The 24,889-nt window shown below is 38.2% G+C and overlaps 1 protein-coding gene across 6 annotated transcripts in view; it reads left to right on the top strand.

Moving 5' to 3' along the window:
• The window catches only part of PPP2R2A (protein phosphatase 2 regulatory subunit Balpha), an 85,499-nt gene that overhangs the window by 27,896 nt on the left and 32,714 nt on the right, over window positions 1-24,889 (top strand). For 2 of the 6 annotated variants that reach the window (XM_064272675.1, XM_023550993.2), the window contains exon 1: window positions 2,520-4,170. The exons of the other annotated variants lie outside the window; for them this stretch is intronic. In XM_064272675.1, the coding sequence (XP_064128745.1) occupies window positions 4,155-4,170 (16 nt within the window). In that variant the 5' untranslated portion in view covers window positions 2,520-4,154. Of the gene's footprint in view, window positions 1-2,519; window positions 4,171-24,889 lie in introns of those variants that run through there. 6 annotated transcript variants of the gene reach the window in all.

The raw sequence follows: 24,889 nt of genomic DNA, 5'->3' as shown, positions 1-24,889 counted from the left end.
TGACCTAGAAAGGGCAGATCAAGGCAAGCAATATATGGCTAATGTTTATTGAGCAGTTATTATGTGCCAGGTATTTGATGTGTTTAAACGCACTTAATATTCTCTACAACCCCCATGCGGTATAAGCCCTAGTAATACTGTTCTCTTACAGTTACCTAAAGTGAATAAAACCGAAAAACCAAACCCGTTGCCATCAAGTCAATTCTGACTCGTAGCGGCCCTAAAGTGAATACCAGACAAAATAAATGAGCTTTGTCCCTAGGAGTAGGAATTGCCATTGAGTTGACTCTGACTCATAGCAACTCTGTAGGACAGAGTGGAACTGCCCCATATATTTCCAAGGCTGTTAATCTTTATGGAAGCAGACTGCCACATCATTGTCCCGTGGAGCAGCTGGTTGGTTCGAGCTGCTGACCTTTTGGTTAGCAGCCGAGCTCTTAACTGCTGTGCCACCAAGGCTCCTCTACCTAGGAATGACTTAGTGGGATTTTTTAATTTTAGGACGGAAAAATCAGTAGTCCAAGTATCCAGACAAGAAGCAGATCGTCAACAGAGGAAGGAGTATCAAGTCAGCATTGCTTTTGTGTTCTGCAGTTAAATGCTAAAACTGCTCTGTCCATTGTGGTAGCCATGTGGCTAGAAAGGTAATTAAAAGCAAGTAAATTTAATTCCTCAATTGCACTAGCTACATTTCAAGTACTCAGTAGATAAATGTGGCTAGCGGCTAATGTATCGGACAGTGCAGAATAGAACATTTCCATTGTCACAGAAAGTTCTGGAAACGCTGTGCTAGAAGATTGTGGAGAGGCATCTAGAGAACTCTCAGGAAAATAAAAAACTAAGAATCCTAAATCAGTGAACCTATCCTTCATATAAGGCAGGGCAACAAAATGGCATTTTTCAGGCTTGCAGTGACTCAGATTCTTGGAAAAATACTACACTCAATATACCCAGCTAACTGAGAAGTCAGCAGCTCAGAAGCACGACAAGTCAACTTCAGAGTCTTGTTTAACTCTCTTCTGTCCTGTTTCCCAAAATGACTCAAGAAATATAAACTAAGAGAGTGCCCTTTATAAGCCAGATTTCAAACTGTCAGAACAGTGATTTCAGCCTAGACAGTTTGATTCTAGAGCTCCCTGCTTCTTTCTGATAGCTATAAAATAAAGCCACAGGAGAAAACAACTTTTATTTTAGGAAGACTAAGCCACGGAAATCACTTTTGTCAAAATCATCCCCCAAATCTCTGTGTTGCCAAATCCAAGCTTAATTCTCGGTCCTCAAATTACTGATCTCCGTGCATCTGTGACTTGTCCATCAAATGTATCTAGCTCCTGTATGATATTTCTACTTGGGTATCTAGTTGAAATCTATACCGAGGATGTCAAGATGGAATTTTTGGTTCCCTGTTTATCCCATACTTGCTCACTCTCTAATGACACTGCCACTTTCCCTATTTGGCTTGGCTCTAAAACCTTGGAATTGTCTTTTGATACCTTTGTCCACCGGCCCGCACTCTGTTCAGAATATATTCTGGGTCCATCCGTTCCATTTCTCTGGGGGCTCCCATCATCATTGCCTCTTGCTTAGGCTAATGCAGTAACTTGAGAACCATTGTTCTTTCATCCAGTTTTATACTGTATTTATGTAACAGATAATTGATCACTTTAAAACATAAATTAGAAACTCCTTTAATACCTTCGTATCATGCTTACACCAAAGTCCACATGGCCCTCTACAGTCTTGCCTCAGCTAAATGTCTCCTCTACCGCCACTTCTTTTATTTATTCTGCTTTATTCTTACTGACTTTCTTGCTTGTTACCAAGTTTACTAATTTAGGCTTTCTGCTTGGAATACTTCCCTTAAAAAATTTCATTGCTTTTTCCTAGTTTAAATTTTGGTTTCTCCTTTAAGTCACTTTCTCAAAGTTTTTTCTACCACCTTACCAGAAATGGCATCTCTCCTTCCTTTTACTTTCTTATTGGACTTTATGTTTTTATAGCACTTAGCACTACTTGGTACATTTTATATTTAGTATTCATTTGTTTATAATGTCTTCATCACTAGAATATAAGATCCATGAATATAGATAGGGGTTTTTGGCTGTCTTATTTACTCTTGTATCCTTAGCACCTAGAAATAGTATCTGGCACGTAGTAGATGCTTAGTAAGATATTGGCTGGAGGGATGACTTTAGAATAAGCAAAACAACAAAAAGTCACAAGGTTTATAAAAAGACTGGTTTTAAGAATCAGTGGAATAAACTTAGTCCAAGTAAGTGGAAAAAGTCTTTAATGCTTAATTCTTTTTTTCTGTGAGATTGATGAAAGGAATTGCATCTTTTACAATGGAGCAATGTGAAAATTACAAATGATTTGAGAAACATTACGTGATTGTTTAATAAGTTTAGTGGAGACAATGAATTGCAGTTTAAATACAATTGAAAACAAGATCAGGAAGTTATCTTTTTTTTTTTTTTTTTTTAAGGAAATTATCATCTTGAGCTAACTAACCTACCAGAACTGAGAAGGAAAGGATTAAAAAAAAAAAAAAAGCAAGAAGAATTTTCTGTACTAACTTTTTTGGTAATAGTATATGATGCATTCCTTTTGGTTAAGAGTTTTGGCTCAGTCTTTTGGATGATTTATTTAGCCAGTTTATCTTAGCTTTTTTCTTTAACCTGAAGTTGTACCCATCATTTAGATGCTGTTAAATAATACTAATATAAGTGAAATATTTATTAATGATACTAAGTGCATTTAGTCAGTGTGAGAACCGAGGCATTATTCTTGCTTTCATCTTTCTCCACACCCTATCAATTATCATGCCTTGTTTTTATGCTTCGTAAATATATTTTAAAATCTCTATTTACCCTCTTTTGGTTCTATGTTCTAGTTTCTTCATCTATTAAATTACCTGGGGCATTGTGAGAAATAAGGCGCTGAGTTGGAATCAACTCGACAGTAATCGGTTTTGGTTGTACAGTGGTTAGGCGTTTGGCTGCTAACCAAAAGGTCAGCAGTTCAGCCAGATCCACTAGCTGCTCCTCGGAAACCCTATGGGGCAGTTCTCTGTCCTATAGGGTTGCTATGAGTTGGAATCGACTTGATGGCAATGGTTTGGGTTTTGGTGAGAAATAAATCCTGATACATACTATGAGTGCATTTTAAATGTTGACTTTATAATAATATCGTACTATACTGGTTCAGGTCACTATCATTGCTTACCAGGATTTCTGGAGTAAACTCTAGATTGGTCTCCAGTTTTCCCTCTACCTACTCTCCTGCCAGTTCCCATTTCTCTTTACTACAGCTTGGATAACCTAAGGTGCACACCTGATTGGGTTTATTATTGTTGTTAGTTGCAGTCGCGTTTCCTCCTTCTCATGGTGACCTATGTATACCAGAATGAAATGTTGCCCAGTTACTCCTACTTAACACTCCACAGTGTCTCCCTATTGTCATTGGAATAAAGTATAACAATTTTTTAAAACTGCTTAAAAGATCTCTTTAATGTCTTTCTAAATATTCTAAATTTTGTACCCTTTAGAGATGAGCTGGAGGAATACTATCAGGAAACAAAAAATTGAGTTGAGTGTGACTCTACCAAGACGCATGGGCAATGAAGTGCTTTCTGGTTCTTACAGTGTGATAATAATAATCATAGTTAGAAATGGTTTTAGGCAGATACTAAATAGCCAGATACCCATTCTAGTTATAAAAATATCTTAATAAGGCAGGTATAGATGCAGTACCTTTGTGTAATACTGCTTGTGTTATCTCCCTGAGGAGCTATTTCTTTTTGATAAGGCAACTGAATGAGGTGAGTTGCTTTGTGGAATTACTAATTGTAAGCCAGCTAAAAGTTGGTGAGCATCTAAGAAATATGACAACTTTAGGATTAGAATAGTCAATTTAGCTCTTTTGTCTAACATTGTATATAGCGTTTTTACACCAGGACTTGTTGTCTGTTAAGATCACACGTGTAGACTAAACGTATTAGCAACTGTTTATCTTTCTGTTCTTTGTTGCAGGAGGGTATGGTTCCATTCCATTTTATCCAAACATGATATCAGATTATCCAGGAACAAGTTAAAAAGAAGGGAGACTGGTTCCAGAACACATCTCTGGAAATTATCCTATGGACCCTGACTCTCATGGCAACATTACAATGTAGGTTCTGTATGAGCATCAATAGCCAGTGGTCTTTGTTCAGCTTATCACGTGTATGTTCCTGTTCACTGAGTCAGAGGCTAAGTAAGGGTTATTTTAAAGGCCAATAGCACATATTTTATTCCTTGCAGATTTCTCCTTAAGCTGATTGTTGGAAATCATAGTGAGATCAAGATATTTTGGCCAGGAGACACATGAGTACAGAATCCTGTCTTGACCAGTCGTGCTTCTACCTGAGGCCTCTTGAGTGTATATGCAAAGAGGAAGCAAAGCAAGGTAGTTTGTTCCTAGCTTGAGTTTTAGCCTAGACTCCAGTAAACTATGATGGACCATTTGGAGAACTTATTTACCTAGGCTAGATTGACCTGAATAGCCTAGAAGCAAATAAGGTTAAAAGTTTCTGCTGTTTGCAACAAAGCCCAAACCCCAGCAAAAATCTGCTGCTGCGTACCAGTGTGCTTACGATGTACCCATTACAAGGCTTATGTCTTTGCATTTGTTGCTCATTTAATGTAACAACCATATGAGGTAGGTATTTAAAGATGAAGAAATCTTAAGCTATTTTCTCAGGGTCTCAGACAGTGGTAAAGTGGGGATCTGACAACCTGAATTTAGGCACTTTACTACAGAAATTCTCTACATGAGACTGTGTTACAGGTGTGCTAAGATAATGATTCTTCAACCCTTGAGAGTGAGTGACTGAGCGGGCCCTTAGCTGACTAGAGTTACTGTTTAGACATGAGCAGCCTTATCATAACTTTACCAGTGTGCCATATAAATATTCTGTGTATTCAGTGGCATGAAAAAGGTAGAAAAACACTGGTCGGCTACACTAGAAGTTAACAGAAGTTAGCAAGAGGGAGCATTTGCCCCAGTGCCTACAGCTGTATCTTCCCATAGTTTCTCAGGCTAGAGAGAATATCTGAAGAGAAGTTCACAGAAGTCATATTTAATACTGGTAAGGAAAGAGGAAGAAATGGTAGGGACCTGCTTGCCAGGAGTAGGTAAGCACAAGACCAAGCCTTAGTTCCTAGGAAGAAGAGATTCCTAAAGATACAGTACATACAACTTCAGAGTGCTGTAATAAGGTGTACTTAAATCTTCAACATTACCACTTTCACGGGAGAACTGTCCTGATCTTTGGGAAAAATAACAAGAACTTTGAGCTCCCTCTAGAGGTCATCAGTGATAAAAGAGGATCGTAGTGGTCTGTAGGGGAAAAACTGCACCTAAAGCTAGCCTGTCCCTTTAGCAAGAAACTAGCATTTTATAGGTGCCATATCCAGTAAAGTATTTTCTTAAATTGGGGAGTTATTAGTTACCTTTTGAGAAAAAAAAATTGGGTTAATCATATTTTAATTGCTGTATGGGAACAGTCCTAAAGGTCAGTGTTTGTTTTGTAGGGCAAATAAAGATGAAAGGATCGTGAAAATGGATCATGTGTCCAAACAAAATAGCATGCTTCTTAATGGGAGCTGTAAGTGTTGAAATAAACTAGGTCAAAATGAGAACTGATCTGTCCCCTATTACGTGCTAGAATATTTTAACAGCAGACCCCTGAATTTAACAGATACAGGTGATCAGTACACTTGCTGTGATCTCACCACCCCCCCCCCCACAAAAAAAAATCTGGAAAGAAAACAACAACGACCAGAAGATTAAATTATGAAAACCAAGTTGCAGGCAAATGTAAAAACTTCTAAGAAAGTTAACACATGCTGTTTCTTATTTTTTAGAACCTCAGCGTATCAAATGAGAAATCTATTCCAGGACAGAAATCTTAGTCATGTTTGGATCCTCTCCAAGAATAAGAGAGGATGAAAATTTGTTATGGTTTGAACCTTTACAGTAGTTACTCTTTTTGTTCTTAATATATTTATATTTCTCTTAAGAACTTACTGAGGGAGATCAATTCTTAAATCTTACTATGTAACTATAGAATGAAAGAGTTAGAAGTAGTGTTTAATTTTGTGATAATATAAGAACATATGAAAATATATAATTAAAAATGTTCAGAAAAACCAAAACCCAGACCCGTTGCCGTTGAGTTGATTGTGACTCATAATGACCGTATAGGACAGGGTAGAACTGCGCCATAGGGTTTCCAAGGAACACCTGGTGGATTCAGAGTCTCGACCTTTTGGTTAGCAGCTGTAGCGCTTAACCGCTCTGCCAGCAGCAGATGTGCTCAGATAACAAGGATGGAACCGTGTCAAAGGGACACAGGAGCTAAGCTGAAAAAAGTTCTCAGGCCAAATCTCGAAGTTTTACCAGCAAAATAAATTAAATAGCATTACAACCCAGAGTATGAAATAAATATCTACGAGTCTATATTGATATAAATGGTTGAAAGAATTTGAAATAAATTACATAGGTACTCCTTCCCTGAAAGAGGTGGAGCTTAATGACACCTCTTCCTTCCCCCCCGCCCCAGATATGGGCTGTGCTGGGTGAGCTTCCTTCTAAAGAGTAGGAAGTGGGGGTGAGGGAGAGTAACTTTATAATGGAGAAACCTGGCAAACCGTACCTTGGCTAGGAAAACTAGGTTATCGTTATGATAAGTCATTTGATAGCATGTATCTTCGATTTAAAAAAAATTTTTTTTTTTATTTTATCTTTGATATGATGTGATGAAAATAGCATTTCACCTCTGTGGTCTTATGTTCTTCAAACCTATAATTATAGTGTGGCCATGAGAAAAAAAAAATCTGAATCCCCAATTGAGGGACATACTGCAGAGTGCCTGACCAATACTCCTAAAAACTGTCAAGGTCATCAAAAACAAGGAAAGTCTGAGAATCTGTCACAGACTAGAGGAAGCTAAGGAAATTTTATGCCTAAATGTACAGTGGGTATCCTGGATGGGGCCTGAAAACAGAAAACAAAAAAAAAAAAATAGGAAAAGACTAGTGAAATCTGGATACAGCGTGGGGTTACTGTTCCAGTGTTGGTTCCTCAGTTTTGACAAATGTACAAGAGTAACACAAGGTGTAAACAGTGGAAACCAGGTGAGGGTATAGAGGAACTCTTATCATTGCAACTCTTATGTAAATCTAAAGCTATTCTAAAATAATAGTTTATGGAAATCAAAAAGTTTCATCTCAGTAACTCTTCTACAGGCTTTTGTTCAGTAATGTTTGAAAAAAAGGTGGGGGTTGTGTTTTTTGTTATGTCTATATACATAATCACTTGCATTTAAGTAGTCGCTGACTTTAAGAAGAGAAAAATCCCATCTCTGAAAAGTGTAATAGCTATAGATGGCATGAGACTCCCCCATACTTGTTTCCTGTTACAGCAGTAGTACCAGTTGAGCAGAGTCCGCTTGTTGGGAAAAAGGTAAAAAGGGAGAAGGATTTCAGAAAAAAATAGCAAAATGTGGAAGGAAGGATATTGGCAGAGTAAGAATATTTGACGTCTGTTTTATATTCTCAAATACTTTTTAATAGGGAGCATTTTTGTGCATGGTTTTTGTTTTTTTTTAATTCTGGATTGTTTAAATAGGATAACTTCTGTAACAAAGTTCCAGTGTATGAATCCTTTGTTGCTTATGTTGAAAGTTGTGAAATCGTTTTCCAGAGGATTGTGAAGATAAATACTGCTGTCTACAATGTAGGCGAGTATTTGAACATGCTGTCTTTTTTTTTTTTTTGATCGGACTGGACATTTCCTTATATTTTACAAGTATCCTCTTTTGTCAGTTTTCCTATGTTGTATGAACTGTTTCTAAAAATACTTAAATTAACTCTTTGCTGTGTTTGCAAGTATTTTTCCTGTCTACTTGTTATCATGTAGATATACTTTTGTTAAATCTGTATATGTTATCCTTTTGGTATATTTCTACCTCTCTGGAGATCTAATATGAATTTAATTATTTTCTGGTGGGCCAAATACAGAAGGGGTGAAGTGTTGGAGGAGGAAAAGAGGTATTTCAGGAAAGATAAACAATACTCCCAAGCTAGTGAAGGTGATATGAGGGTGGACGTGTGTGTGTGTGTATGTAGGTATATGTATATTTTAATAGGTGTATATATATATTTTAAAACGTTAGTCTTACTGGAGAGTTTGGTGGATGCTGTTGTAGCTGAGGAAACCCTGGTGGCGTAGTGGTTAAGTGCCACGGCTGCTAGCCAAGAGGTCAGCAGTTCAAATCTTCCAGGCGCTCCTTGGAAACTTTGTGGGGCAGTTCTTCTCTGTCCTATAGGGTCGCTATGAGTCAGAATTCACTCAACAGCAGTGGGTTTTTTATTGTAGCTGAAAGTAAAATGGTATAGTGAAGGGAGGTGTTCACGTTATAGAAAAGATTGAAAACCAGGCAGTACTTTAAAAATGTTACGATAATTCTTAGAGGACCTTCGAAGGTTTTGGATCAGGAAAGTATTGTGTAACGAATAGTAGGTTAGAATTTTAGTATATCTGCCATGTGATTACAGTGTTTGGATTGTGTTGTTGCTTTCTTATGGTATAACTTACATATAGTAAAATTCACCTATCAAGCTTTGACAAAAAGCATACGGTCATGTAGCCGCTATCACAGTCAAAATATAAAACAGTTCCATCAGCCCAAAAAGTTTTCCCCCATGCTCTTTTTTTTTAATAATTTTTATCGTGCTTTAAGTAAAAGTTCACAAATCAAGTCAGTCTCTCACACAAAAACCCGTATACACCTTGCTACACACTCCCAATTACTCTCCGCCTAATGAGACAGCCTACTCTCTCCCTCCACTCTCACTTTTCATCAGCTTCTAACCCCCTCCACCCTCTCATCTCCCCTCCAGGCAGGAGATGCCAACATAGTCTCAAGTGTCCACCTGATCCAAGAAGCTCACTCCTGACCAGCATCCCTCTCCAACCCATTGTCTAGTCCAATCCATGTCTGAAGAGTTGGCTTCGGGAATGGTTCCTGTCCTGGGGCAACAGAAGGTCTGGGGGCCATGACCACTGGGGCCCTTCCAGTCTCAGTCAGACCATTAAGTCTGGTCTTATGAGAATTTGGAGTCTGCATCCCACTGCTCTCCTACTCCCTCAGGGGTTCTCTCTTGTGTTCCCTGTCAGGGCAGTCATCGGTTGTAGCCGGGCACTGTCTAGTTCTCCTGGTCTCAGGATGATGTAGTCGCTGGGTTCATGTGGCCCTCCCCCATGCTCTTTTGTAGCCAGAGTTTGCTTTTAAACTCAACCCCTATGCCACTTACAGCCCCTCAAACCAAACTCACCTTTGAGGCTATTCTGACTCATAGCCCCTAGCAGCTACTAATCTGTTTTCTGCTTCTGTAGTTTTTGCCTTTTCTATAATGTCATTTAAATGGAGTCATATAGTATGTAGCTTTCTGAATCTGGCTTCTTTAACTTAGTGTAATGCATTTTGAGATTCATCCATCTTAGTATCCATATTGTGTTGTCCATATAGTATTACTACTAGTAATTTGTTTCTTTTTTTTCTTGAATGGTATTTCATTGTATGGATATGCCACATTTTGTTTATTCACACCCTGGTTCAGGGTCATTTCCAGATTGGGTGACTACAAAGGAAGCTGCTGTGAACATTTGCATGTTTTTAGTGTGAACAGAGATTTTCATTTCACTTGGGCAAATGTCTAGTAGTTTGCAGTTAAAACATGTTGTTTTAACTGTTTAAGAAACTGCCAAACTATTTTTCCAAAGAGGTTGTGCCATGTTGCCTTCCCACCAGCAGTATGTGAGAGTCCCAGCTGCACAATACCAGCATTAGGTATGGTCAGTTGTTTCTTGTGTTTTATTTTTTTAGTCATTTGGATGGTGTGAAATGGTTATCTAATCACTCTGTTCACCTTGTAGAGATTCATCTATTAAGTTTCCACTGTTACTTTTATGCCAAAGACTGTGAAATATGTTATCTGGTCTCCCTATCTAAACTCTTGTAGCTATTCCATAATTTCTTGATTGTTTATGTTATACAAATAGGTTCAGATACATTTTGTAACTTTTTTTACCTTGATGATATATTACAGAGAACATTATTTCTCAGTACAAATAGATCTGTTATTTTTTATACTAAATATAAACAAGTACATCAAGTACATGTTGGCAAATTTTGGAAGGATATATACTAAAGTGACAATAGTGGCCCTCTTAGAAGTGGGATTAAGAGTGACGGTTATCTTTTTTCTACAGAGTAGTTTATTTCTGTGATTTTTAAAAAATGTTCATTTTAGTTAGAAGACCGTTACTGAAAGTGATCTTGTGCCAGCAAATCCATTGTGACTCATAGCAACCCTGTATGACAGAGTAGAACTGTCCCATAAGGTTTCCTAGGCTGTAATCTTCAGGGGAGCAGATTTCCATGTCTTTTCTCCTGCAGGGCTGCTGGATGGATTCCAACACCAACCTTTTGGTTAGCAGCCAAGCGCTTAACCATTGAGCCACCAGGGCTCTTCAAACAAACTATTTCCTGTGGTTCTCTCTCAGTAATGGGATTTCAGGATTTTTGATTCTTTGAATTTTTATTAGTTGATAGTGAGCATTGTATCCTTTTTAAGCTCATTTTAAAAATAATAGATCTTATTTTTTAGAGCAGTTTTAGGTTTACAGAAAAATTATGCAGAAAGTAGGGAGAGCTCATATATGCTCTCTCTCCCCCGTACACCGTTTTGCATTCACGTGGTACATTTGTTAAAACTGATGAGCCAAAATAACATTGTTAACAACTAAAGTCAGTAGTTTACATTAGGGTTTACTCTTTGTTATACTGTCCTATGAGTTTTAACAAAGGCACAATGTCATGCATCTACCATTACATTATCATACAGAGCACTTTTTCTGCCCTAAAGTTTATAAATCTTTTTAAAGTACTTTTATTGCAATATTGATTTTTATCTTTGCCTTATGGGTTTTAAGATTACCTAATGGTTAGAACCTGATTATTAATCTTCAGTTAATATTTTTATGGTATCAATTTTATTTTTCAGATATCTTACCTGTTTTCCTTTCCTTCCTGCTTCTTTTAATCTGTTGGAAATGGAGAGGGGTATGTCAGTCTTCTAATGTAATTATCATTTTTCTCAACTTTTCTGTTCCGAATAACCTTGAAATATATAAATTAAAAATCTTTGGCATGAGGACTTACGACTGTTACCTCTTTACTATACCTTTTATCGATACATAAATTTTATAAAAACCGTTTGTCCTATTGACGATTAGGGAAAATTACTGTTATTCCCTAGGCACAGGCCAAGTATGTTAGACATTTGGCAGTTTGCAGGACAGTCTTGAACAAAAAATTGCCTCACCACCTGGGGTCATAAAAGCTTATGAGTAACCATCTAAGATACATATTTTAGTCCCATTCCATCCAGAGAAAGGAGAATGAAGAAGACCAAAGACACAAGGAAAAATATTAGTCCAAAGGAGTAATGGACAACATGAATCACACAGCCTCTACTAGCCTGAATCCAGAAGAACTAGATGGTTCTCACCTACCACCACTGAGGGCTCTGACAGGGTTCATGGTCGAGGGTCCTGGACAGAATGGGAGAAAAATGTAGAACAAAATTCAAATTCACAAAAGAGAGACCATACTTAACTAGCCTGACAGAGACTGAAGGAACCCCCAAGACTATGGCCTCCGGACACCCTGCTAACTCAGAATTGAAGCCACTCCCGAAGTCCACATTTCATCCAAAGATTAGTCAAGCCTATAAAACAACAGTAATGTGTGAGGAATGTGTTTCTTTGTTCAGTCAAGTATATAAGACCGAATGGGCAACCCCTGCCCAAAAGGAAAGACAAGGCAGGAACGGACAGGAAAACTGGCCAAGTAGACTTGGAAAACCTGGGGTGGAAAGGAAAAAGGGGAGAGTGCTGACATACTGTGGGGATTGCAAACGATGTCACGAAACAATTTGTGTATAAATTTTTGAATGAGAAAAAAAAATTGTTGCACGTCCTCCATGACTTGGAATATTGTGCTAAATGTTCATGGTGCTGACAATTGTGTTGTTATTTTCTGAGCCTAAAATCCAGTACCATTTTACATATCAGGTATTTTTTGCATGAGTTTAATGTATATACTAAAGTTCGCCAAGTAAACAGGGGATCATTTTATCTTGAAACGTTAGAATTTTACAAAGAATCCTTCACTAGTTTTGAAAAATCACATCAGTGCAACACTGTTGATGGTTTTTGAGTTTCCAGTAGTGTGTAAGTCTGCATTTATAACTGATCCTTTTGTTATTAAGGGGTCATTATTTCTTCAAATATTCCCTACCTTTTTGCCCCCTGCAGACCGCAGTGATACATGTGCTAGAACAGTGGATATTATCCCACAGGCCAGGGCTCATTTCTTTTCTTCCTGTATCATTTTCTTTTGATTCTATTACTATGTCTTTAGATTCGTTGATCTTTTCCGCTCAGTATCTGATCTGTTAATCCTACCTAATGTTATCTTTTGGAGAGTGTATTTTTTTGTTTTTAGATGTCCATTATTTGTCTTTTATATTTTCCATTTCTCTTCTTACCGTGCTCATGATTTATTCTTCAGTCTTGCGCATATGGAGCATATTTACAATAGCTGTTTTATAATCCTTGATGGCTAATTCCATCATTTTGTCATTTCTGCTTCTGTTTCTATTAGTTTCTTTCTCTTCTGGTTATGGGTCATATTTTCCTGCTTCTTTACATTTCTGGAAATTTTGGATTGGATGTCAGGCATTGTGAATTTACATGGTTGGTTGTTGGATTTTACTGTGTTGTTTTAAAGAGTGTTTAATTTTGCCGTAGCATGTAGTTACTTGAAATCATTTTGATCCTTTCAGAGTTTGCTTTTAAGCTCTGTTAGTTTAAGTTTAGAGCAGACTTTAGTCAAGGGCTCATGTCTGAGTTTTGCAAATGGTTAATACACTCCTCTGCTAACTGAAAGGTTGGAAGTTTGAGCCCACGTAGAGGTGCCTCAGAGGAAAGGCCTGGCAACCTAATTCTGAAAAATCACCCGTTAAAAACCAATCGAAAGGAGCACTTCTACTCTCACACACACGGGGCTGGCGTGAATCAGAATGTACCCCACTGTTTTTCATTCTTGGTTTTGTTTTTTGCTAAGGTAATACTCTTCTGAAAACTCTACCTAATGCCTCATTAATTATGAGGTTTCTCTGTTCTGACTTTTGGGAACCTTAACTATTCAATTATGAGGTTTCTCTGTTCTGACTTGTGGGAACCTTAACTATCTTGAGCCCTATATAAGCTTTCTGGTGGTTCTTTCCCAGGCCTTGTAGGGTTATATTCTATACATGCTCATATCAGAATGAAGCCAAGATCCTAAGGGATCTTTTCGTAGATCCCTAGAGCTTTATTTCTCTGTGCAGCACCTCCTCTACAGTTACCCTGCCCACATATTCTACGCCTGCACATCCAGTTCTTGTCTCCAGAATTTATTGAAATTGTTGATCCTGTTTGAATTCTTTCTTACTCCACTGTGACCTGGAAACTCCTTCCAGGAAACTCCTTCCAGACAGTAAGCTGGGACAAGACATGGGGCTCACTTTATTTCCCTTTTCTCAAGGTTCCATTATCTGAGAACAGTTTTTTCATATATTATCTTCAGTTTCCTAGATGTTTACTGCAAGAGTGTAAATCTAGATTGTCTGACTCCTTTATGGCTAGAGCAGAAGACCAGTTACCTGATTTTTTAATTTTGATTTTTGTTTTCCAGTTCAACCTCTTAAAAGAGGAAGTGCTCAGTAATTGTATGTTTTCTTGGGTACTTTTTTTTTTCTGGATACCTTTGTTTATGTAGTTAGTTGTCATAACCAAAAAACTCAGTGCCGTTGAGTCGATTCCGACTCATAGCGACCCTATAGGACAGAGTAGAACTGCCCCATAGAGTTTCCAAGGAGCGCCTGGCAGATTCGAACTACCGACCCTTTGGTTAGCAGCCGTAGAACTTAACCACTACGCCACCAGGGTTTCCTTAGTTGTTATATTCTGTCTTAAATATTTGTTATTGCTGAAACATAACCAAAAGTAGAGAGGACTGATTGCCTGATACAGTTTTGTGGGAAATCAAGCATGATTTGTAAAAAGATTAGATTACATGTAGCCAACTTGATAAATCCATTATTTTCCAGGTATGATAGTTTCATTTCATATCTAGAGTATCACACCAGCAAACGCTTTGTGGTAGTGTTTGCATGCACTTGTTCTTTTCAACAGGGTAGTCCCTTTGGCGATAGTGTTCATAATGCAGATTGTTAAGAAACAGTGAATTCGTAGGATTTTTGTGAACCTCATGATTATCTCAATATTTAGGCTGTTTTGTGTTGCATGAGGCAGATATAGCTGAATTTTTAGAGGTGCTTATTTGCCGCCAAAATGTTTACAGTAGTTTATGAGAGTTTTCACTTACTAAGTTTTCTTCACAATTATTTAGCTTTAAAGCCTAATTATATTGAGAAAAATATCAGAATCAAGCTTGTCAGCATACAACGGCTCCTATGTTAACTGTTTCACGTGGATGTTTTAGGAATCTACAATGCAAATAGCAACAGTGCAAGTGGCTAAAAATACTTAAGCTTTCTCCCAGTTATCCTCCTCCCCTTTATTTATTTAATTTTTTAAAAAGGAAGGGGTATTTCTACATATTTACTTGGTCTTTGTGTCTTAGAATTCATCTTGTAATTATTTTGCTTCGATAGCTCTTCTTCGGTTCTCTCATACAGTTAACTAAATCTCTTATTGGTTAGCTGTTCATCTGTTGTGATTACATTTCTACATTATTATAAGTTGTTGGGGGTAGAATTTAGAATGTGCCTTGAATGTGGCAGGTGTGGAATAAATACAGCCTTATTGTTGGGACAGGCAGTAATTGCAGTGTGGTCACTAGTAAATAGTGTTAAGTCAATGTAGTTTTCTCTAAATGTGTATTGAACACAGGCATTTTGACAGTAAAAAAGAGACAAACTGAATATTTGTCTGAATATAATGTTTTAAAACTATATACTAGTTTTAAAACAAACTGTTAATGAAAACTATGAATATGTGTGAACATTCTACTCTGAAGATTAAAGTAGCTCTACCATGCTTTAAAAAAACAAAAACATTAGTATCACTGTCACAGACTAACTCTGAACTAGAGCCACAGTCTAGTATAGTATAGCACAATAATTTATGTTCTCAGAAACCAACAACAAAAATCAGAGAATAAAAAACTTCTTTTAAAAGGAGGAACAAGAATCTTCTCTATAACAATAAAAATGTTACTTCACAAAGAAAATCTACCTATGTCAATCTTATTAAAGTACATCCTAATATGGTTAATAAAAAGGGAGGGCCACATTTCAGAATGCTAGTCAATTGCCCTACCGTGTATTATATCAAAGACAAAGTTGAGGAATTGGACTGAGTGGCAGGGGGAGGGAGAGATAGTTCAGAAGCCTCAAGGAGTTGCCAGAATTGACCTGGCTGGCACTGGCACCCTGCATGCTGGATCACCTGGTGTACCCACTGAGGCAAGCAGCAGTACTGGGAATGTGTTTTCCACATCGGGAGAGACCTAGTGGCAGTGAGTCTGCTCAAGCTTATAGAACCAGAGAGAAGTGGCACTCAACCAGCAAAAGATAAGTGCAAGCATCTCACCTACCATGAGAATTAAAAAAAAAAAAACCTTTTGGGAACTACCTGTCTTCCATTTACCTGCCTTCTCCCTGCTCTGCTCCAGTCCTGGTCTGGCTTCAGTGACTGCTACAACCCCTGGGCCGGAAGTAGAACCCATCACGTACCCTGAGCCACTCTCCTGGCTTTGGAGAGGGAACAAGTTAACAAGCAGGAGAAAATAATCTGCCAGCTCACCTAAGCCAGGAATTCAGGGCAGGCACAGCCTCTTTGCCTAGGCACAGGCATAAGGGATCCACAGACTTTTGAGTGCCTTTCACCCCTGCATAGACCTGCGTGGGCCCATTTCAACAACGCAGGCCCTTATTAACACAGTACAACAGGCTGTATATACCTGAACCCTATTTTCAGTTGCATCAGCTATATGGGGAAGCGGCAGATTCATATTTGACATCACCCTCCCCATTAAGCAGGGTCCTCACCTACCCACCTCAGGGGCCTGAGGACTGGTGGCTCCATGCACTTTACCTAGCCACCCACAACAGGGGTCCAAGAATAGGTGGTGCCTTTCAGTCCTTACAGCCAACAGCATTGGGTGCCCATGATCCAGCTGCAAAACTCACCCACCTACACACACTGTGCAAGAGGAACACATCTTTGACCCAGACACTCAGAGGCAGCCGTGAGCCCCCTTACCTTCCTCCCCACATGACCCCCTACTCCAGCCAGATACTTGTGCCTACTCCAATCACCCCTGTCCTTCTGGGACTGTAGGTGAGAGGCTGTACCACAAACTCAGTGACTGACAACCTGGACACCTGAGCTGAATCCGCACAAGAAAACTAATTGGACTCCTGGGATCACATACCTGGTACCGGTGACAGGACCTGAGAGCTTCAAAGATGCCAATAATCAAAGTAGCTCACACGACAAGCCTATTTGGGCATATCAAAACAAGAGGCTAGAACACAGTAAGCAAACATTAAATAAATAAATATAATAACATTGATGGCTTGGAGACAATTAGTCAATATCAAATCACATAAAGAGGCAGACAGTGATGGCTTCAGCAAGCCACCAAAAAACCAAGAAAATTCCAGAGGAAGATAGATTCTTGGAATTACTGGGGGTAAAATTCAAAAGATTAATATACAGAGCTCTTCAAGAAATCAAGAAGGACATCAGGCAGAATGCAGAACAAGCCAAAGAACACACAGACAAAGCAATAGAGGAACTTAAGGTTATACAAGCAGATAATGACAAATTTAACAGGTTGCAAGAATCCATAGAGAGCAAACAGAAATCCAAAAGATTAACAGTAAAATTTCAGAATTAGACAACTCAACAGAAAGTCATAGGAGCAGAATTGAGGCAGTGGAAGTCAGAATTAGTGAGATTGAAGGTAAAGCACTTGACACGGACATATTTGAGGAGAAATCATATAAAAGAATTAAAAAAAAAAAACAAAAAACCCTAAGAATTACGTGGGACTTTATCAAGAGGAATAACCTCTGAGTGATTGGAGTACCTAGAAGGGGGTGGGGGGCACAGAAGGGTTTAACAGAAAATACGGAGATAATTGTTGAAGATCGGTTGGCAGAAAACTTCCCTGATATCGTGAAAGATGAGAAGGTATCTGTCCAAGAAACTCATTGAGCCCCACACATGATAAATCCCAAAAGAAAGTCACCAAGGCTTATTATAATCAAACTTGCCAAACCAAAGATAAACAGAATTTTAAGAGCGGCTAGGGATAAAAAAAAAAAAGTTATCTACAAAGGAGAGTCAATAAGACTAAACTCTGACTATTCAGCAGAAACCATGCAGGCAAGAAGGCAATGGGATGACATGTATAAAGGATTGAAGGAAAAAAAATTGCCAGCCAAGAATTATATATCCAGCAAAACAGTCTTTCAGATATGATGGCAAGATTAGGGCATTTCCAGAAAAACAGAAGTTTAGGGAATTTGTAACAACCAAACCAAAATTATAAGAAGTACTAAAGGGAGTCCTCCAGTTAGAAAATCAATAACATCTGATAACAACCCAAGACTAGAACACAGGATAGAACAACCAGGTATCAACCCAGATAGGGAAGTCACAAAAATAAATCAAAGCTAAAACACTGAAAATTAGGAAACATGTCAGTATGTGAAAGATGACAACATTAAAACAAAAACCAAACCCTTTGCCATCGAGTTGGGTCCGATTCATAGTGACCCTATAGGACAGAGTAGAACTGTCCCATAGAGTTTCCAGGGAGCGCCTGGAGGATCCAAACTGCCTACCTTTTGGCTAGCAGCCATAGCACTTAACCACTACGCCACTAAGGTTTCCTTAAAACAAAAAAGAGGGACTAAATAATGTAGTCATAGAACTTTAAGTGGAGAGGAAATCGAGGCAATGTAAAGAAATAAAAGATTGGTTTAAACTTAAAAAAATAGAGGTAAGTATTAAGGTAACCACAAAGGAAACTAACAGTCCTACACATCAAAAACAAGAAAAACAAAGATTCAGCAAATACAAAATCAATAATGGAAAAGATGAAAATACGTAAAAATGACTCAGCGCAGAAAATTAAGTGGAATGAAGAAACTCTCAACAAGAGAAAAAAGACAGGAAAGAAAGAAAGGGCCAAAATGGATGTCAGAAGAATCTCTTTTGCTAAAACAAAAGGAGAAACGATGAAATCAAAGAGCTGAACAGAAGATTTCAATAGTGACCTGAGAAGACAAAGCAAAGTATTAAAATGAAACGTTCAAAGGCTTGGAGATAGAAAACCAAAAGGGAAGAACATGCTTGGCGTTTCTTAAGCTGAAAGAACTGAAGAAAAAATTCAGGCCTTGATTTGCGATATTAAGGGGCTCTACGGGTAAAAGAAACGACGCAGGAAGCATCAAAAGAAGATGGAAGCAATACACAGAGTCACTGTACCAAAAACAATCAGTCAATGTTCCACTGTTTCAGTAGGTAGCGTATGATCTGGAACCAATGGTACTGAAGGAGGAAGTCCAAATTGTACTGAAGACACTGGCAAAAAGCAGGGCTCCGGGAATTGACGGAATATCAACCGAGATGTTTCAACAAACGGATACAATGCTGGAAGTGCTCACTCGTTTGGCCAAGAAATTTGGAAGACAACTACCTGGCCAACCGAATAGAAGAGATCCGTTTTTTTACTCATTCCAAAGGTGATCCACAAGAGTGCAGAAATTATCGAACGGTATCATTAATATCACACACAAGTAAAATTTTGCTGAAGATCATTCAAAAGTATTTGCAGCAGTACATCGACACGGACCTGCCACATTCAGAAGAGGACGTGGAACAGGAATATCGTTGCTGATGTCATTTCAATCCTGGTGAAGGCAAAGAATACCAGAAAGATGTTTATGTGTGTTTTACTGATTATGCAAAGGCATTTGACTTTGTGAACCGTAACAAATGATGGTGAACATCGTGAATAGTGAGAGTTCCAGAACACTAATTGTGTTCATGCAGAACCTGTACTTAGACCAAGAGGCAGTCATTTGAACAGAACAAGGGAATATCACGTGACTTAAAGTCAAGAAAAGGTATGCGTCAGGGTTGTGTCCTTTCACCATACTTATTCAGCCTGTACACTGAATAAATAACCTGAGAAGCTGGACTGTATGAAGAAGAACGCAGCATCAGGACTGGAAGAAGACTCATTAACAACCTGCAGTATGTAGGTGACACAGCCTTGCTTGCTGAAAGTGAAGAGGACTTCCAGCACTTACTGATGAAGATCAAAGACCACAGCCTTCAGTATGGATTACATCTCAGCATAAAGAAAAAAAGTCCTCACAACTGGACCAATATAAAACATCATGATAAATGGAGAAAAGACTGAAGTGAAGGATTTCATTTTACTTGGATCCAAAAGTGTAGTGCCCATGGAAGCAGCAGTCCGAATATCAAAAGACGGATTGTATTGGGCAAATCTGCTGCAAAAGACCTCTTGAAAGTGCTAAAAAGCCAAGATGTCATTTTAAGGACTAAGATGCACCTGACCCAAGTGGTGATGTTTTCATTTGCCTCATATGCATGTGAAAGCTGGATAGTAAGGAAGACTAAAGAAGAATCGATGACGTTGAATGGTGTGGGCAAAGAATGCTGAATATACTGTGGACTACCAAAAGAACAAGCAAATCTGTCTTGGAAGAAGTAGAGCCAGGATGCTCATTAGGAGCAAGGATGGCAAGACTTCATCTCACGTTATTTTGGACATGGTATCAGGAGGGACCAGTGCCTGGAGAAGGTCATCATGGTCTGGTAAGGTAGAGGGTCAGTAAAAAAGAGGAAGACCCTCAACAAGATGAATTGACACAATGGCTGCAACAGTGAGCTCAAGCAGAACGATGATTGTGAGGATAGTTTAGGGCAGGGCAGTGTTTTGTTCTGTTGTCTGTAGGGTCACTACAAGTCAGAACTGACTGGAGGGCACCGAACATCAATAGCAACATCAGATCAAGAAATACAGGATGACCACATCATTACATATGCCAGATCACATCATTACATAACATAATTGCCATACCACTGAGAATCATGGCTCAGCCAAGTTGGCATATAACCTTAACCATCACAGCCAGCGTTAACTCTTGCTTTGCACCTTGCCATTCGTTACTGTCAGCGTATGTTGTTAATGTGCAAAATGGATAGTAGATTTCTTACTATTAAATGCAAAATGTAGGATAACAAGATAGTTGATTAGTGAGGAGTAGTTAGGTGTATGGTTTTAGCCTGCTCTTCTTTAGGACAGCAAAATCCTTGCGTGCAAGATAATTGTTCTATTTTACCCAGAGTGCATTAATTTTTAGGTGCAAATTTCTCTTAGTGCCAGCATTCTTGTATTACCAATAAAAGTCATTGTCCACCCTGTAGTATTTTAGACCTATGCTGTCCAGTATGGTAGACGTTTGCCACATACAGCTATGTAATTATGATTAGGTAAAATTAAAAAGACCTTCTAGGAATACGTGTTGTTATTTTTTAAATAAGACCTTGTTTGGATATAGCACGATATAACCCACAATATAGGACCACTATTTTTAGAGCTATGCTTCCTTTTTGTGTGTTATGCCATATATAAAATAGGAAACAGTAATTTTGAGGGCATACTGGAATAACAGAGGAAGTTGTTCACAACTGGAAGTTACAGATTTGTGGGGACTGCAGTATCCAGGCAAACCTATACCCATTCTTGACACTCCAGTATGTAGTGACACATAGGGTAGAAAGTTGAGATTCATAGTGTTTTCCATAATTCATTCTGTTTTTCTTGGTTTGTAGGCAAAATTTGGATAGTCTCGCTTTTTATTCAACGTTTTCACGTGTCATTTTCCCAGTGAGACATTGGTACATGTTGGCATTTCACAACTTAGAAAAAGTTTAAAGTATCATCCATAAATGAGGAAGTTTAGTAGGTGTTTATATATAAACAGCTTCCAGACTTGTACAGATGGTTTAGTACCCAGAAATCATGGTGTTTATTTTCTCTCTCTTCTCTCTCTCTCTTTTTTTTTTTTTTAGGGGGTGAAGGAGGAAAGGGCACCATGAAATAGTGTTGTATTTAAACTCTGTTATACAAACCAAGAAAAAAATTTTCTTCCTAAAATATGGCTGTATTAAATATATGCAGAATAAAAATCGCAATTATGAGGCCTCAAGTCTGCCCACCTCTGCTCAAAGTTTTTCTAGGCGCTTCAACTAAGTATGATTGTCTGTTTCTAAAGTTTTCTCTCTTTTTTTTCATAGGTTTTTGGCAAGATAAATAGTAACAAACACTAGTGTTTCAAGAAAATCTATAAGCTGAGAAAATTGTATTCCCATAACCCTCCAAGGATTTAAAGCGGGTTGACTTTTATGGTGTAAATTTTTGGTCCTTTAGTGCTGTTGTGGAACTTTAGCCCCTCAGTATTTGGCCCAGTTTTTTTTTAGGATTCCTCAGCCTGTCTGAAGTGTGCCCCTTAAAGTTTTGTTGCATCCTGCATGACACCCTATCTTTTCTTTGTTTTGGGGAAACAAGGCTTTTAATAAATTGATACAGGCTAGACCTAGAGTTGGTGTACTTGTTAGTCAGCTAAGATTTATCGGGTTCCTATATATAAAAAAAAAAAAAATTTTTTTTTTTTTTTTATATAGGCAAAGCAGTGGACTGAGTGCTGGGACTATAACAGTGAAAAGAGGGACTAGCAAAGGCAAAGAAAGACAAAGTATATTTAGTAAGTGCTGTGATAGAAGTGTAAGGTGATACTGGTTGTTTTAGAACAAAGCAAGGTGCAGGGGCAGCGTCAAAGCTGGATGTAGCATTTCACTTGAAATGGACTCGCTCTTGTTGCTGAATAGGAACAGTTGGAAAGGTCCAGCAGTCCTGTCCTCAAGTAGATGCATCCTGACGATTGAAAAAGCCTGGTGACTTAGGACAAGGAGGGTTACTTTCTGATCACAGCACTTAGCCGAGGTTTTATGGTCGCTTAGAAGGGGCAGAAGAGTTTAAGAAGCACAGGCTGGTGGTGGTGGTTGCTGTGGAGTCGATTCCAACTCATGGCACCCCCATGTGGGCAGAATATAACTGCTGCAAGGATTTTCAAGGCTATAACCTTTCAGAAGCAGATTGCCAATGGGTAGCAATATAAATAAATACATGTATTATCGCTGTCATCAAAAAAGTATAGCTGATTTTTAAAAAAGCTTTCCCAAACAAATGTTTTGGCTGGCTGTTAACTGTTCTGTGCATGTTTATGGAAGGTAGGTGAAAAAGCAAAGAGGTACTATGAATTTAAGTATTTACTTTCACATGGTCTGAGGAAAATATATAAATGCATATATCTTCGTTATATAATTTTATAAAACATTTTCACCTAATGTTTTTGAGCTGCAAAGATGGAGAGTACTGGATTTCCATTTTTGCTTTCCTAATTTGATTTAAACTAAATTGGTTTTTAGTTGTAGATTCAGGATTATATTGGTTTTATCTGAAGTTTAAGTGGTATGTGTTCTTCTCATCTGTAATTGACCCTTTTTCAAACAATGAAAACATTTCTGTAAATGTGAGAATTAAATAGCTCTTTAGACCTTTGTGAATAACGCTGAAGTGAGTTATTTCGTTTGACAGAGTGGCAGAAACCAGGAATAATAAGACCAAATTTGTTGAGACTTTCATTTTGGAAGAAGGGACAGTTTTATTTCAAAATTTTGGATTTGTTTTGTCCCTCCTCCCTCCCATCCAATCCCTGTCCCCGTCCTGTCCCTCGTCTCCCCCCACCACCAGTTTTAATCCCTGATTTTCATTAAGGAAGATGAAGAGCAAAGTCTTGATACTCTTGATACATAGCTGGTTCACTACCAAACATATATCTCATCACTTTACTCTTGAATTCCCATAATGATGTAACTGTCCCTGGCCTAAGAAGTTAAGCATTAGAACAGATGTCCTATAATTCCTGATACTTATCGCAGTAAAAGTGTCTTTCTCTTTCTCTCCCTTCCTCCCTCTCCACATATTGAACAACCACATAATAACTAGGTAGGTGAGTTAATACTGTCTTCAGTTTGGGGGTACTATGCCTACTGTTAGATTATTACTTAATTGTCTTATAAGAATAATGCAGATGTGAAATCTCTCTTCCCTCTCCCCTCAACCCCAAATCTATTTATTCCTTTTTACTGTAATTACCTCCTTACTGACTTAGTCACCTCCAGGTTTTCTGCTGTCCAATTCATTTAAGGACGATTAAGGTTTCTCCCCTATTAGAAATTGAGCCCATCCTGTACTACATTTACCCACCGTACTCTTGACTACTGCTCAGCAAAGAGGCTAGTCAGGGCAGGGTAGGCTCTTTACATACAATGATCATTGACATATCTTTTATTAAATTTTAGCTATAACAACTCATCTACCAAACAAGAGTTGCAATTTATTTAGTATTTAACTTAGGTGAATGCAACAGTTTGGACCTGGAAAATGATGAAGTAATTTAAATATTGAAGGAATTCTGCCCATTATCCCATTAAGTAAACAGGAGAATGAAACCTGCTGTGTCGGGTGTGAGTATTTCACTAAGCTGAGAGCATATTCTAGAGTTCAAAGATAGCGTATTTTTGGTTCAGTAGGACTTCATATTCAAATTAACTAGTGCCTTTGGTAGTCAGACTACCAGTGCTGTAGGAAAAATTGGCTGAGCTGAACTTAACAGAGAGACAGTTTGTGTATTGAAAGTAATGCCTGTCTGAGGGATTGTAACTTAAATACACGTGATTTTTGGCTTATTCTCTAATTTTAGAACCTAACCTTCAAGTAAAACGTGGCTCCATATTTTCCTGTCTGATGTTCATACCTACTTATTTTTTCTCTCCAACTGTAATCTAATATGCAGGGACATTTGTGTTTTAAACCTTTATTACATTCACTACAGAGGTCAGTACCGCAAGAGCAGATAACAGAATGGCTACTAAGTACTTACCGATGTTTGGCTTTATAGTCCAATATATTTAGCTTTAAAACACTGTTAAATATACATGCAGTGTAAACACTAAATTCTTTCTTTCTTGATATGGACCATCCTTAGTCTGGGCCAAGGTTCTTAACTAGAGTTGGAGGGTTGTCCAGACACTCTGAAATCATATGCAAAATTTTGTGTGCACTCAAGTATCTGCAGTTCCTTAGGACATATAACTTTCAGTAAGTTCAAAAAGATTAAGAACCTTAGACCTAGATAGTGGAAAGAAAATTATAGAACGCAGGGCTCGTAGGTCATTGATAAAATGCAATTTAAAAATAGTTTCTAGAAATAAATACATTGATCAGGAGATTTCTTAATTTAAAATGTGAAGTGTTCCTACGGCTGCTAACTAAAAGGTCAGCAGTTCGAATCCACCAGGTGCTCCTTGGAAACTCTATGGGGCAGTTCTACTCTGTCCTATAGGATTGCAATGAGTCAGAATCGACTTGAGGGCAGTGGGTTTGGTTTTGGTTTCAGTGTTCCTAATATATAAAGTGAAGGAGCCCTGGTAGTGCAGTCGTTAAGCACTCAGCTGCTAACCAAAAGGTTGGTGGTTTGAATCCACCAGCCACTCGACGAGAGGAAGATGGGACAGTTTGCTTCTGTGAGGAATA

Source organism: Loxodonta africana, chromosome 19 (genome assembly GCF_030014295.1).
Source record: "Loxodonta africana isolate mLoxAfr1 chromosome 19, mLoxAfr1.hap2, whole genome shotgun sequence".
Classification (NCBI taxonomy): Eukaryota; Metazoa; Chordata; class Mammalia; order Proboscidea; family Elephantidae; genus Loxodonta; species Loxodonta africana.
This window is presented reverse-complemented; position numbering and strand designations above follow the sequence as displayed.